We start from the raw sequence: 14479 nt of genomic DNA on the forward strand, positions 1-14479 counted from the left end.
AGAGGGCCCCGGATGGCTTCAGGCCCCTCCTTCAGCAGCATCCATATTTTTGGGGTGTTTCTCACCTGACTGCTGCAGACAACGACCCCAATAATAGAAAGAAGTACAATAAATTCAAAATTCCTTCCAGAGGGCGGGGGGAGTGCGGCGTGGACCCTACCACAGGAGCCTGGGCGCTGGTGCCAAGGCACAGTGCTGTGCTCTGGACACTGAGATCGGAGGTGGGTCTCAGAATCCACCAGCCGCTATCTGGGGGCAGGATCACAGGTCCTAGAGCATCAAGTCAGGACCCCTCCTTCCTCCCCTCCCCGGCCTCCATCCTCCACCCCCAGGGGCTGCCCAGAAATTTTCCCGGGCTTACATTTCTCCCTGAAGTCCCCTCCAATCCAAGGCCAACGCCCTGCTGGCAGGGACGGCCCCTCTGTCTGCCACACCATCCCAAACAAGGCACCCCCGCCTGGGCTCCCGGGACCTCAATGCCGTGACAGAGCTGGCCAAGAAGGTCCCTTGTCAAGGAGGCGCCTCCGGGAGCCAGACACGCTGGGCTGTGCGAGAAGACAGAAGTCACAATCCTTGTGGCCGGCACAAGGGACAGGCAAGAGTCCTGGAGGGTGGAGACCCAGCGGCTTTGGACAGCGGAGAAAACTACCAGAGCCCCTCCCCCGTATTTCCTGAGCCCTGCCAGTGCGCACAAGACCCCAAAGTTGCCCAGCGGCCGTGGCCCACCCAGCTCCTGTGTGAGCAGTCCACAGGGCCGGGGGGACCGTGGGGTGCAGTGCGGGGCTCCGGCGGCCCACGCTTACTACGCAGTGAGGGAGCCAACAGTCAGGCCTCAGGGAGCCGGGAGCATCAGACACCGGGGGGCGTGCAGAGAATGCTTCCGCCACGCTGCCCTTGCCAGTCTCTTCCGGGGGACTGGTCTAAGCTGAGAAGCATTCCCATGCTCCAGCGGGACTGTGTGCAACAGGGAAAAATAGGCCTTTACCACATGCTGGTTGAACAGCGTCCCCACAAAAATCCACATCGAGCTAAAACCCTATTTGGAAATAGAATCTTGGCAGATGTGAGCCTGATGAGGCCGTATGGGATTAGGGTGGGCCTGGACCCAAAGACCGCCACCGCACGAGAGAGGAGGAAGAGATTCAGATGCACACAGAGGAGGCCACAAAGGCAGAGTCTGGAGGGGCGTAGCCACAGCCCAGGAATGAATGCCTACAGCCCCGGAACCTGGAAGAGGCGAGGGAGATGCTTCCCAGGAGCCTCCAGGATGAGAAACAGCCTCCTGACACCTTGGTTTCGGAATTCTGGCTTCCAGCCTGATGGAGATCACACGTCTTTCGTTCTGAACTGTTTGTGGCAGTTCTAGAAAACTTGCATCAGTGAGATGGTCCCCAGCCCTGGCCACCCTGGGCGACCCCTGCTCTGGCCGTACCCACAGTCCCGACCCTTGGAAGGTGTGAGACGCATCAGGGCCATCAGGCCAGGAACAGCTCAGAGACCCTTCCCCGCGCCTCACCGCCTCCTGAGAAGACTAAGCCAGAGGTGGGCCAGCCGGCCATGGCCACCGCCTCCAACCCCAGGCTGCCTCTCCCTCTTGCAGAGGAAGCCCGCCAAGGTCTGGCTCGCAGAATGTGGGTTTCTGCAGCGGGAGGGCTCGGGGCGCACTGGCTGAAGCCAGCCAGCAGTCAAGGGTGTGATCCCAGGCTGGTGGGAGGGAGGGGGAGATCGGCGCTCATGACGCTCTGGCCGTCCCTGCGCCGGTTCCCTGGGGGACCTAACGCACCACCTCCCCTCCTAAAACACTCGCCCCCTCGCCAGGAAGCTTGCAGATTCTGGACAGCGAGCATCACCCCGGTCCTCTAAACAGACCGTGCATTTGCTTAGAAATGACAGCACGTGGCTGCTTCTGGAGGCTTCTCATCAACTCCTTACTAGGTGGCTTTTAAGATGTCTGCGGGATTGTTTTCAGCCACAGAGCACTTCATTTGAGGACTGCAGGGGGCTGCACTCACTAATCCTCTTCATCCGAGCCCCCGAATAGAGACCCAAACCCGGCTCTCTTAAATTAAGCACAATAATCGGAGAGTCTACGATGAGAAGTGGGACTCCACAGCCTCACGGCTTCTCCTAAAAGCCTTCATGTTCTGGTAAACAGACCCTCGGAGATGGGGGCTGAGCAGCCTGAGTCCAGGACTCAAGCCACCAGGCTCCCTTTAAGACAAGAGCGGGGAGGGGTCCCAGGCCCCCTTGCAGAGAGCCATGGGCCCTGTGTGTTGCCATTTGAATTGCGCAAACCACACTAAGCTAGCGTCACTGAAAGCAATCGCTCCCAGCCATAACCCCCCCAACCCAAGACCCCTGGTGTTCTCGTTCCAAAGAACATGTGGCTGGAGGCAGAAGGGCCAAGGTTTAAAACAAGGACAGGGAGGGGCTCCTGGGTGGCTCAGCTGGTTAAGCGTCCGACTTCAGCTCAGGTCATAACCTCACAGTTGGTGGGCTCGAGCCCCGCGTCAGGTTCTGTGCGGACAGCTCAGAGCCTGGAGCCTGCCTCGGATTCTGTGTCTCCCTCTGTCTCTGCCCCTCACCTGCTCACACTCTGTCTCTCTCTCGAAAATAAATGAACATTAAAGAAATTTTTTTAAATAATAAAGACAAAAGTATCCACTCAAGGTGGCCATGACTCCAGGGCACACACTTCCAGGCGCCACCAGACCCACCCCTCTCAGCACGTGTGCACAGTGCCTTGACTTCTCAATCAGCAGGACCACGCAGAGCATTCTGGTGCCTCCCGCCCTTCAGGGCCCAGGCTGGGGGTGAGGATGCAGAGGCTGGCAGATCCCGACCCGAGCCCCAGCTCCCACTCACCTGGTCGCCTGGTCGCAGGTTTTTACCTGCATGACCTTCAGCATCACAGACCACAACTCTCCCCTCCCCCACAGCCAGGCCCTCATTAGGAGGAGAAAGGAGATGAGGGACTTAGTTTCCCTCAGGGACCGCTGCTCTGGCTATGGGGCCTCTGCCTCACCGGTGCACGGCCGGTGCACGCCCACCACTGAAGGCGTATTTGCGGTGCCTGCCACGTGCCCTGGGGCTCCGAGATCACAGAGTGCCTCCTGCATATTCTGGGCACGTGGAGATTCCAGGCAGCACTGGGATACTGGTCAGCACCCCCTCAGCATGCTGGGGGTTTAGGGGGAACCAGCCTATCAGCATAGGGGAAGGGGGTAAAAACCAAAGAAACTGCTAGAAACAGGAGGCTCTCGAAGGCGCTGCTGGCTAGCTCTGCCTCCCAGGAGAGCGCCCTGCCCTGTGCCTGCAGCATGCCCTGGGTCCCCACCCCGTACGGTGCCCGACGCAGCCAACGGCACAGAGAGTGCTCCTCCCCCTGCGGGGTTGCCCCTTCTGTGGCTCGCTGGCACCCCCTCCACGTTCCAGAGGCCCAGAAGAGCCTCACTCAGCGGCATGCTCTGCAGCCAAGACTGGACCTGGAAAGAGGGCCGGGCCTGCCAACGGGCTCCCAGCTCTGAGGACGCCCGCCTCCCTGCACCTCAAGCTGAAACAAACCGACGGCCACGGCCAGGGGCCCAGCTTCCAGAGACGGGCCACGAGGACCCAGGAGGCTAGCCCAGCGCCACCCAAGCACGGCCATGAGCGAGGCCTAGCTGGTGGGGCGGCGTGGGGCCACTGCACAGAAATGAGTTAAACTCCAGCCACAGAAGGAATCCTAGCCCAGATCAGAGGGGAGATGGCTTCCCGGAAGAATCAGCTTTCCGGGATCACGGGGCGTGCGCAGCACAGTGGCGGGGACAGGAACCGGGCAAAGGGAAGGAGCAGCAGCCGGTGGCCAGGCGACCCTGAGCGTCGGTGACGACAGGACAGCTCCATGGGCCGTGAGGAGGAAGGCAGGCTGGGGACGTGGTGACTGTAGCTGCCAGTGACCCCAAGACCTGAGTGACCAACTCCCTAAGGACCCGACACGTACTAGCATCCCCAGCACCCACATAGAGGAGGTCGTGCCCTTGGCCAGCCGGACAGAGGGAAGGAGGGGGTCTTCTGTTCCCAAGGGAGAGACGTGAGCGCACACATGTCGGGGGGAAGGGCCTTCTCAATTCTGCTCGGCCGGAACCCTCTGCGCCCGGGGCTCACGGGCAGGTGAACTGGGACAGGGTCCAGGCCGGAGGCAGGGGGGTGGGGTAGGGGGGCAAGCAGTTTCCAGACAGTGAGTATTTGAGGCTTTGCAGGCCACAGGCTCTCTATGGTACATCGTCTTTGCACTCATTTTAACAGCCTCCTAAAACCAGAACCCCCTGCGTGGCTGGAGTGCCTGCCTCCTGGCCAGCAGGATTTAGCCCAAGGGCCGTAGTCTGCCCACCCCCTGGCCCAGGACACAGTGCTGGAGTCAGGAGTCTGGTCAACAGTCGCAAAGTATCAGAGGCCCACCTGTGGGTGGTCCGTGAGGCTGGGGTGGCCCTGCCTGCCTGGCCCACTGCCCCTCCCCCACCCACTCACCTCCTCCCTTTCACAGTCCCTCTGTGGGGGCCCTGGTGTGGGTGGCTCTGGGGGGGCTTTTCTGGGGGACTAGCTCCTCTTGGGAAGCCCCCATCCCAGGTGGCTGTCCTGCCCAATGGAAACAAGTAGACGCCCCAAGCCTCACATGCTGGGCTCACAGCTCTGGGTCTGGGTGAGACCTCAGGGGCCTGGGCCTTTGTGATGACATGCACTTTGAGGGGAATCACCAAACCCCAGAAAAGATTGGGGTTGCCAGGAGAAGGCCTCAGGCTTGTGTCCTGGGGATGGTGGGGGGCAAGGGACAAGGACAGTGCCGAGCCTCACAAGATCCAAAATGGGCGAGTCCCACCAGGCACCACCTGGCACTGCCTCCGTGCAAACCCAGCCACAGTCGTCCCCGAAGGGCAGCTAGGACCCGCTCACCCAGGACCCTTGTTCTGCGTGGTCTCAGACATCCTGCAGACGAAGCGGGGGCATCTGGGCAATTCTAGGTGTGCTGGAGTTTTCATTTTCCAGAAGATGTAATGTTTTAAATTGTAAAAAGTGTTTACTTTTTACTTTGTAAAAATCGCGTATCACTAACCCTTGAATCTCTTTTTCACCGAGAAGTAAGAACGTCGTACTGTTGGAAATCTGGTCTTCCCCGCACAGCATGGGCTTGGAGGCTTGAGCTCCCGAGGGCTGCCTGGCTGTGCCCCCGCCCCCAGCCCCGGGCACGAGGCCCTCACACCCTGGCAGCCGCGTCTGGTTGCACAAGAGCCGTGTACGCCTCTGAGCTCTTAAAGAGGGAAGGACCCCAGCACTGGGTTAGCGGGCATGGCAGGAGCGAGTCCAGCAGCACTAACAAGGGGGCCCCAGCGAGCACTGGACTCCCAGGGAGTCGCAGGCCTCGGGGCTGAGGCTGTGTCACTGAGGGTCTTGTCCACGTGCGCCTACCTGGGGCCAGGGCTTGGGAACAGACCTGGCGTCGCCGTGAGTGTGTGTGGCAGAGAGACGCACGCGCGCCCACCCTGCGGGGATGAGCATCCGCTTGATGGTTTGGAGGCCGGAGCAGCTCAATGGCCGTTCACGTGTGGAGGGCACCTTGTCAAAAGCCAGCCCCTGGTCGTGTTTCAGGGGCCTCTGTCACTGACACCTGTTCCCACCATCATGTCCACGTTGCAGACAAAGCCGACGAGATCGTCCCGGCCGCCAAGCCGTCCCGCGTTGCCGATAACGTGGCCATGGAGTCCAGGGTGGCCACCATCAAGCAGCGGCCCACCAGCCGGTGCTTCCCGTCCGTCTCCGACATGAACGTGAGTGGCCCTGTCCCCGGGGCAGTGGGCGGGCGGGCCGTCCCGCACTGACAGCTCATAGCTATGGTGACACCCGGAAACCCCGCCCACCGGATAGGCTAGCCCGGGGTAGCGCACATTAAACACGCGGTTTAATCCTGGGGCCCTGAGCTCAGGATGTGCAGGGGCTCACACGCAAGTTTCCAGTGGGCCCAGCCGCCCTCCAAGCCGCGGGCTGGGGGACAGCTGGCAAGCCCAGTGTCACGATGAGGAAGCGGCGGGTTGGGCGGGGCACGCACAGGGAACCTGTCTCCCAAGGGCACGAGGGAGGCTGAGGGCTCCCACCAGGCCGGCCCACCTGCCGCAGGCTCCGTGCCGGCTTGCTCCCTGACGCCTGGTACCTGGCTCACCTTGTCCTCTGCGGTGGGCCAGTACTGTTGACCCATTTTGTGGAGGAGGAAAACGGAGGCTCCTGCACTACCCCCTGCGATGTGCATTTTCCTACGGAGCATGTGCCCTGGCCCCTTCCTGGATGAGTCGGGCAGACTACGGCCCTGTCATCCACACCACAGCCCCACGGGGCATGCTGGCATTTAGAGGGCAGCAGCTGGTGGGGAGTGTCCCTCCAGAGCCTCTCCAGCCCCATGAGGCTGGTATGTCCCATCAGCCTCGGCTGGACGCTTGCTCCTGGGGGAGCCGCACAGGGGGCCATGTGACAGGTGCGCACAGGTGCCTCTGAGTCACCCTCTGGGCCCAGAGGCCCTGGGTGGGGCCGGTTGGGGCTCGTCTCACTCTGGGGTCTCTGGTTTGCAGTCTGTGTACGAACGACAGGGGATCGCCGTCATGACACCCACCGTTCCCGGGAGCCCGAAAGGCCCATTTCTGGGCCTCCCCCGAGGTACGATGCGAAGGCAGAAATCAATAGGTAAGAAGCATGGCCTCCACCCACAGAGGTTGCCCCCCGGCTCTCAGAGAAGCCCTCAGCGCCCCCAGGCAGAGCCGCCCCCCGGGGGGCCCCTTAGACACGCGCACAGAGCGGAACTCTCCTACCTGCTGGGAAAGACACTCAGCCTTGCAGGCCAAGTGGCCCGTGCTAATACCGCAGAGTGAGGGGGCAGGGGGCAGACGGGGCTGGTGCAGGAAGCCCCCCCCAGCCCTGCAGGGACCAGAGTGGCAAGCGGAGGTGGTCGCCCACGCATCACGACCCCCACATTCCCCAAACCGCCCGGGCCACTGGCACATTTCCCTCGGGAGAGCTCAGGGGACACCCCTCCACGGGTGGCTGGGCCAGGTTCCAGAACGCCGACAAACTCTACGTACTCTGTGTCGTGGAAAGCCGCGTACCTTCCCGCTCCTGTCCCAGCGATACCTACAGAGGCTTCCGGGCACGGCGCACATGCCCTGCGGGACAGCCCCTGCGCGGTACCCCGACACCGTCTGTGCCGTGTAGAGTCTCGGGAGAGCTGGGCCACTGCTGGGCGCCCCAGGCCAGCCCTCCGGGACGCTGCGGGGTGGTTTCTGAAAGCGCCTCCTGCCGTTTGGAGGCCTGGCTCCTCTGTCACTAGTGTGAGGTGGCTCGCGGCAGGCCATGACCTGGTGGCGGTGGTGGCTGCCCCTCCTAAAACCCGCCGGCCCCAGGAGCTCAGGGCTACCGCGAAGTAGCGTAGATGCCACGTGGTGCCCTGGCTCTGTAACTGGTTAATAACAATTCATTTCCTCCTGTCAGACAGCAGAATCTTTCTATCAGGTTAGTGAACCTTACAGTCTGGAATCTGTAATCTGAATGTAACCCTGAACTTACACTATAAGGCGTATTCTTAAGTTATTACTCCTTGGGAATGTTGTTGGCGGGCAGCCCACGTGTTAGCAACTGATCAAGAAGGCCTTTTAGCGATCAGTCCGTTCGATGCCCAGATGCCCTCCCACAGGAGCACGTTAAATTGGGAATACCCTTATCGAATGGAAACTGTTGTTGGAATAAGTTACCGTAGTTTGTCCTAGAAGTTTTTTTGATTTGAAGTAACCCGTTCTGTCACCTCCTTGAACAAACCCGCATGCCCCCGAGTGAGCTCCCGGTGCCTCCCGTCTGCCTGTGTCTGTGTCTGTGTTTTGCTTCCGTCTCCTCGAGTGCATCCTGTTGATGTTTTGGTATCTCAGACTGTTGGAAGCGGGTCTGGAAAGCCTGGCCCAGGCGGCCCACACAGAGGACTCAGGCCTTCACCGCACCGGGCCCCTCAGCACTCCCACACCCGACATCATCCACTACTTCGTCGGGGGGCCGGGAGGGAGGGGGGGAGTCCTGCCTGCAACCTGACCTGACTGTCCAAGTCGGCCAAATGTCGACCCCACTTAATCGTGATGCTGGGAAACCGTCTGGCCCAGGGGGTCTTAGGTGGGACCCAGAGGGGCTCCTGAGGCCAGTGGCCCAGGGTCTGCTCAGGAAGCTGCTCCGGGCTTGGGCAGGGGGCAGGGGGCGGTGGTGGCTAAGGAGAAGTCTGGGCTCTCTCCCGTCATGGGCGGGCATGTGACAGAGCCTCGTGGCTGCGCCCCTGAAGGCCCGGGACGCCAATACGCTCCAGCCCTCGGGTGGCCCAGAGAAATCAGGCAGCAAAACGGGTCCCTGTCAGGTAGGCGAGGTCAGCTCTCTTGCCCCTCAGCCGCAGTACGAGCCGTGGCACATCAGTCGAGGCAGCGGTGCCCTCACCCTCATCCCCGACGGGCAGCATGACGGCCTCGGCCCCCACGCCCCCTACAGACACTCCTTGGGGCCCTGGCCAAGCCTGAAAGGACAGATGCGTCCTGACCCAGCCCAGTCCCAGTGCTCGCTCAACACTCGCTCACTCGCACACACAGCTCGCTGCCCTGGCGCCCCGGCCGGCCCCACGCATCCCTCACGCCTCTGCTCTGGGCACCACAAGCGGAACATCTCAACAGCACGCACTCAGGGCATCCCAGTGCCTGCCTCTGTCTTTTTTCCTTTCCTTTTCCTCATGGGAGAAAAGCTCCTGGCATTGTGGCTTGTGGTGTGCCCCGTGAACAAGTGTGCACCGTGCTCCGTTGTGAGTGTGCGAGACTTGGTGTGCTGCGCCAGCCTGGGAGCGTGGTGGGGTGCTGGTGTCACGGCTGAAATCTAAGCCTGCCTTCTCCTTGCAGGAATAACGGAGGAAGAGCGGCAATTTCTGGCCCCTCCGATGCTGAAGTTCACCAGAAGCCTGTCCATGCCGGACACCTCGGNTCCCCAACCCCAAGAGTCTACGGGACCATCAAGCCGGCGTTCAATCAGAACGCCGCCGCCAAGGTGCCCCCCGCGGCCCGCTCGGACACGGTGGCCACGGTGATGAGGGACAGGGGCCTGCACTACAGGAGGGAGCTGGACCGCTACTCCCTGGACTCCGAGGACCTGTACAGCCGCAGCGCCGCCGCCCAGGCCAACTTCCGCAACAGGCGGGGCCAGATGCCCGAAAACCCGTACTCGGAAGTGGGCAGGGTGGCCAGCAAAGCCGTGTACGTGCCCGCCAAGCCCGCCCGGCGGAAGGGCATGCTGGTGAAGCAGTCCAACGTGGAAGACAGCCCCGAGAAGACGTGCTCCATCCCCATCCCCACCATCATCGTGAAGGAGCCCTCCACCAGCAGCAGCGGCAAGAGCAGCCAGGGCAGCAGCACCGAGATCGAGCCCCAGGCCTCCGAGCAGCCAGGGCAGCTGCGGCCCGACGACAGCCTGGCCGTCAGCAGCCCCTTTGCCGCTGCCATCGCCGGGGCCGTCCGCGATCGGGAGAAGCGGCTGGAGGCCAGGAGGAACTCCCCGGCCTTCCTGTCCACAGACCTGGGTGACGAGGACGTGGGTCTGGGGCTGCCCGCCCCCCGTGTACACTCCTCCAACTTCCCCGAGGAGGCCGACTTCAGCGAGGAGGGTGGCCCCGAGCCGCTGTCGCTGCCCACGCCGGTGCCGGTGCCCAGGGAGCCCGAGAACCACTTTGTGGGTGGAGGCGAGGCCACAGCTCAGGGGGAGGCCGGCAGGCCACTCAATTCCACATCCAAAGCCAAGGGCCCCGACAGCAGCCCCGCGGTGCCCCCCAAGAGCGGCGGTGCGGCCGGCCCCGAGAATTACGTCCACCCGCTCACGGGGAGGCTGCTGGACCCCAGCTCCCCACTGGCCCTGGCGCTTTCAGCAAGGGACCGAGCCATGAAGGAGTCCCAGCAGGGCCCCAAGGGGGAGGCCCCCAAGGCCGACCTCCACAAACCTCTCTACATCGATACCAAAATGCGGCCCAGCGTGGAAGCAGGCTTCCCTCCCGTCACCAGGCAGAACACGCGGGGGCCCCTGAGGCGTCAGGAGACGGAGAACAAGTACGAGACGGAGCTGGGCAAGGACCGCAAGGGCGAGGACAAGAAGAACATGCTCATCAACATCGTGGACACGTCCCAGCAGAGGTCGGCCGGCCTGCTCATGGTCCACACCGTGGACGCCGCCAAGGCTGACCACCTGCTGGAGGAAGAGGAAGAGAAAGCCGACGTGGAAGCCAAGCCAGACAACTCGCTGTCCGAGGTGCCAGAAGGCGCTCCCGAAACCGAAGGTGCTTTACAGATCTCCGCCAGCCCCGAGCCCGCCACCGCCGCCGCGCCCGGCAGGACCATCGTGGCAGCGGGCTCCGTGGAAGAGGCGGTGATCTTGCCATTCCGCATCCCTCCTCCCCCTCTGGCATCCGTGGACTTGGATGAGGATTTTATTTTTACAGAGCCATTGCCTCCCCCCCTGGAGTTTGCAAATAGTTTTGATATCCCCGATGACCGCATCGCTTCCGTCCCCGCTCTCACGGACTTGGTCAAGCAGAAGAAACACGACGCCTCCCAGCCCCCTCCGTTGAACCCCAGCCAACCAGCCAACTGTACAGACAGTAAGAAGCCGGCTGGCCTCTCCAACTGCCTGCCCGCCCCGTTCCTGCCGCCCCCTGAGAACTTTGACGCGGTCACGGACTCTGGGATCGAGGAGGTGGACAGCCGCAGCAGCAGCGACCACCACCTCGAGACGACCAGCACCATCTCCACGGTGTCCAGCATGTCCACCCTGTCCTCCGAGGGCGGGGACAACGTGGACACCTGCACAGTCTATGCAGACGGGCAAGCATTTACGGTGGACAAGCCCCCAGTACCTCCGAAGCCAAAAGTGAAGCCCATCATTCCCAAAAGCAATGCACTTTATCAGGACGCGCTAGTGGAAGAAGACGTGGACACCTTTGTTATCCCTCCCCCTGCGCCCCCGCCGCCGCCAGGCAGCGCCCAGCCTGGGGCCACGAAGGTGACGCCGCCAAGGACCTCCAAGCTGTGGGGTGACGTCTCAGAAGTCAGAAGCCCGATTCGCTCAGGCCCAAAGGCAAACGTGATCAGTGAATTGAACTCAATCCTGCAGCAAATGAACCGAGAGAAATCAGCAAAGCCGGGGGAAGGACTGGATTCACCCACGGGAACCAAGGCCGCCAGCCTCGCTCCCAGGTAAGTCCACAGTTGGCTCAGACACCAGACCGCCCCGTGCCGGCTTTCCCGTTGCGTCCGGGCAGTGCTGACCAGGAAATGCCCTCAGGGAGCAGCCGGCGTGGACATGTGCGGCCACACCTGCTACACATCTCCCCTCGTCTCCTGGACGCCGGCACAGCCGAGTGCGGACGGCAGCCACGCGGCCAGGGCGTGGCGCTCCCAAGCACAGACTGTGATAAGAGGCACACAAGTCATCCCCACATTGGCTTGGCTTCCAAAGAGAAGCTCTGGGCCCCGTGGCTCCATGTCCAGGTCCTCCAAATCCTTGCCAGGACCCCCTGAAAGGCCACTCTGGGGCCTCAGAGAGGCCAAAACCGATGAGCTCCACCACGCCGGCTGCAGGGGGGTGGCCACGCCAACGGAGAGGGAGTCGGTCAGCGGCATGAGCACGTGCGTGTGTGCAGTTGAGTGTGTGTGGATCCTTCCCACCATTGACCTCCTCCCACCATTGACCGGCTGGAGGGCTGGGGAAGAGCCAGGCTACGGCCTCACTAGTGAACTCAGAGGCAAATGCATTCCCCCCTCACCCCAGCCCTTCCCTTCCCTGCTGGCAGGCACCACGGACAGAGGCGTCCGGTTGTCCACGGGGTGGCCAGTCAGTGTTTCACACAGGGTTCAAGGCGCTGCCGTTGCGGCTGGGGGCACAACATGAGGGGCCACTTGTAAGGCTCCGCCCAGGCGCACCACACGCTAGCGCAGGGTGCGGGGTGATTCTCCCCAGACCCTGAGGGGGTGGGTGCTCTTCCTGCCGTCCCAGGAGCCCGCTGCTTGGCCTCCCCCACTGATGTCCGCTCCCAGGTCTTGACACTTTGACTAATGACTCTTTCTTCGTACTCCTGCTGGGCAGGCATTTGACCCAAATGTCTTGGTCCATTACGCAGCAACACCACACCATGGCTGGGCCTGCAGGTGCGGGGGCCGAGAGCCCCGAGGTCACTCAGGTGGCTCCCGCTGTGCTAGGAGAAACACTGACGGGCCGGCCAGGTAGAAAGAAGCATGCTGACACACTCTCTCGTAACAGACCATCTACCACTAACTCCAATGTCCAAACAGCACCTCCAGTTGAAGAGAGTTTGCAAAAAGACCCCGTTTCTGGTGGACATCTACGCACACATAACTTCAAGTAGTAAAACCCCGTAAGTCGTGGCTGGTTTTGCCCTTTCCCCTGGGGTAGGAATCCAGCTCTTTAGCGCTACGTGACGTGAAAGCCCAAGTACTCAGATCTTTCTCCTGGTGCTGCACGTCATACTGAGCGCTGGCTCATGCTGACTGGGGAGCAGGAGGGCAGGTAGCAATTGTACCCATTCTCCAGGAAGAGTGACTGAGACACTGTGGCAGGTCCCCGTGTGCAGTAGGAGGCTGAGCGAGGACTCGGGCTGAGGTCTCCGCCTCCTTAGCCATGTCTGAGCACAGCAGAGTCTCAAGGGACGAGTCCAGGGATCAGGCTACCTAGCCCGCCCACCCCGGTACAGGGGCCTCTGGATGGTTCGCCTCCTCCACCCCTTCCCCAACCGGGCGCGCCCCCGAGGGCCTGGGGGGAAGTGGATCTAGAGCTGCGCATCCCTAGGGCCTCCCCGCCCACGTTGCCCTAGCGGTGAGGGGTCTCCGAGCACACGTCACCCAGCAGAGCCCCACCAGACCCCTGCAGAGTGGCTGCAGGACAGGACCGCCTCCAGGCGCTGCCCGGACGCCCAGAACGGCCACCGCGGGTCTGTCCTGCTAGTTCCAAGCCGGCTCACTCCGCGCCGACATCAGCCGGCACCTGTTCACACCTCACCAGATGCCGGGCCCGGTGCTCCGCGCTGGAGGCCGAGAGGGGGAGCACTTCCGCCAGAAGGCAAAGCCCGACCTCCAACCCCCGACCAGGGAGCGTCTCAGGGTCAGATCCTGAGCGCTCGGGGGCGCCAGAGATCAGCCTCGAAGGAAAACGCGGCTGGCCAACCTATCGGGAGCTCGCCCAAGGGGGGCTCACCTGAGCCCAGCTGCGTGCCTCAGGCCGCCTCTCTGCTTCCCAGGCCGGTCGCCAGGCAGCCTCCAGCACTACTGAGCATCCAGAGGCGGCGTCCTCTTCTCTGCCCTCGGCCAAGCATGACACGGAGTTGGAACCAGACATCCGATGGCCCTGAGGCCCAAGGACAAAGAGGAAGGTCATCGCTTGCGGGCGCTACACTGGGCACTCTGCCGGCTACCAGGGCGCTGCTGACCTCAGAGCCTCACCAGGCAGAGCCCTAAGTGGATACGGGCTGCTGACAAGGGCGAGGCGGGCGACAGCCGCTGGGCAGGGGAGGAGAGGCCGGGCTGCCCCTCACCTGCAGGTCTGCCTGGCTGTCTGCTGGCAGCAGCCCTGGGTAGCGGAGAGGCTCCGCCTGCAGGGAAGGGCATCCTCCTGACGACAGGGAGACGGAGGAGCAGCCGTGTGCACGAATCCTGTCCTCACAGAAACGGCTGTGATCTCCTGAGAGACGGCCGAGCTTTGGAGCTCACCCCTTTGGGGTCACCTCCCCACCCTGGGTCCTTCTTAACAAGTGAGATGAGACCCCTCACTTCTCGCCAGAGCCCAGGATGAGACAGGGACTCCAACGCTGACGGGATCCTTGCTTACCGCAGGACACGCGTGCCTGTTCCCTGAGACCGGAGAGGACATGGGTCTCGGGGTGACCGGGTGGCCTTCCCGAGTACTAACGTCGGAGGCGCCCCCTCGGACCACCTGCAATGCTGCAACAGGCAGGCGGTTCTGGGGAAAGGGCGCCTTCGGCTGCCCAGGCTGACTTTTCCAGGAAGCAACCTCATCTTTGAAGAGAGCGTCAACCTAGATGAAAGCGAAGGCAGCCGTGGTTTGAGGCCGTGAGCGTGAGGACTCGGCAGAGCCCGTCCGTTCCCGGGAAGCTCAGAGGCAGGATGACGGCCAGGCCACCCTCCCTTCGCAGCGCCAGGAGGGTCCCCACGAGTGGTGTTCTCCCCACTTCAGAGTGCCTGATGTTTTGCCCGTGGTCGCATGGCGAGGGCAGGCTCCCCCGGGGCGCGGCTGGGAGGCGACAGGACACCACCCGTGGGCCGGGGAGCCTCAGTGGCCGGCCGGCCCCGGGCTGCGGTGTGGCGGGAGCCACGTCAGGCCAGAAGGCCGAGGAGCAGGAGGGGTGCGCGCCCGCGGGGGCCCCGGGGAC

At 62.7% G+C, this 14479-nt stretch overlaps 1 protein-coding gene across 1 annotated transcript in view; it reads left to right on the forward strand.

Moving 5' to 3' along the window:
* Window positions 1-14479, forward strand: part of SHANK2 (SH3 and multiple ankyrin repeat domains 2) — a gene marked incomplete at its 5' end in the record, with an annotated part of 263327 nt that overhangs the window by 237730 nt on the left and 11118 nt on the right. Inside the window, 5 exon segments of the mRNA XM_077766560.1 lie at window positions 5674-5804; window positions 6597-6708; window positions 7510-7530; window positions 8937-9014; window positions 9017-11273. Of these exon segments, the coding sequence (XP_077622686.1) occupies window positions 5674-5804; window positions 6597-6708; window positions 7510-7530; window positions 8937-9014; window positions 9017-11273 (2599 nt within the window).

Source organism: Crocuta crocuta, unplaced genomic scaffold (assembly GCF_008692635.1).
Source record: "Crocuta crocuta isolate KB4526 unplaced genomic scaffold, BGI_CrCroc_1.0 scaffold636, whole genome shotgun sequence".
NCBI lineage: Eukaryota > Metazoa > Chordata > Mammalia > Carnivora > Hyaenidae > Crocuta > Crocuta crocuta.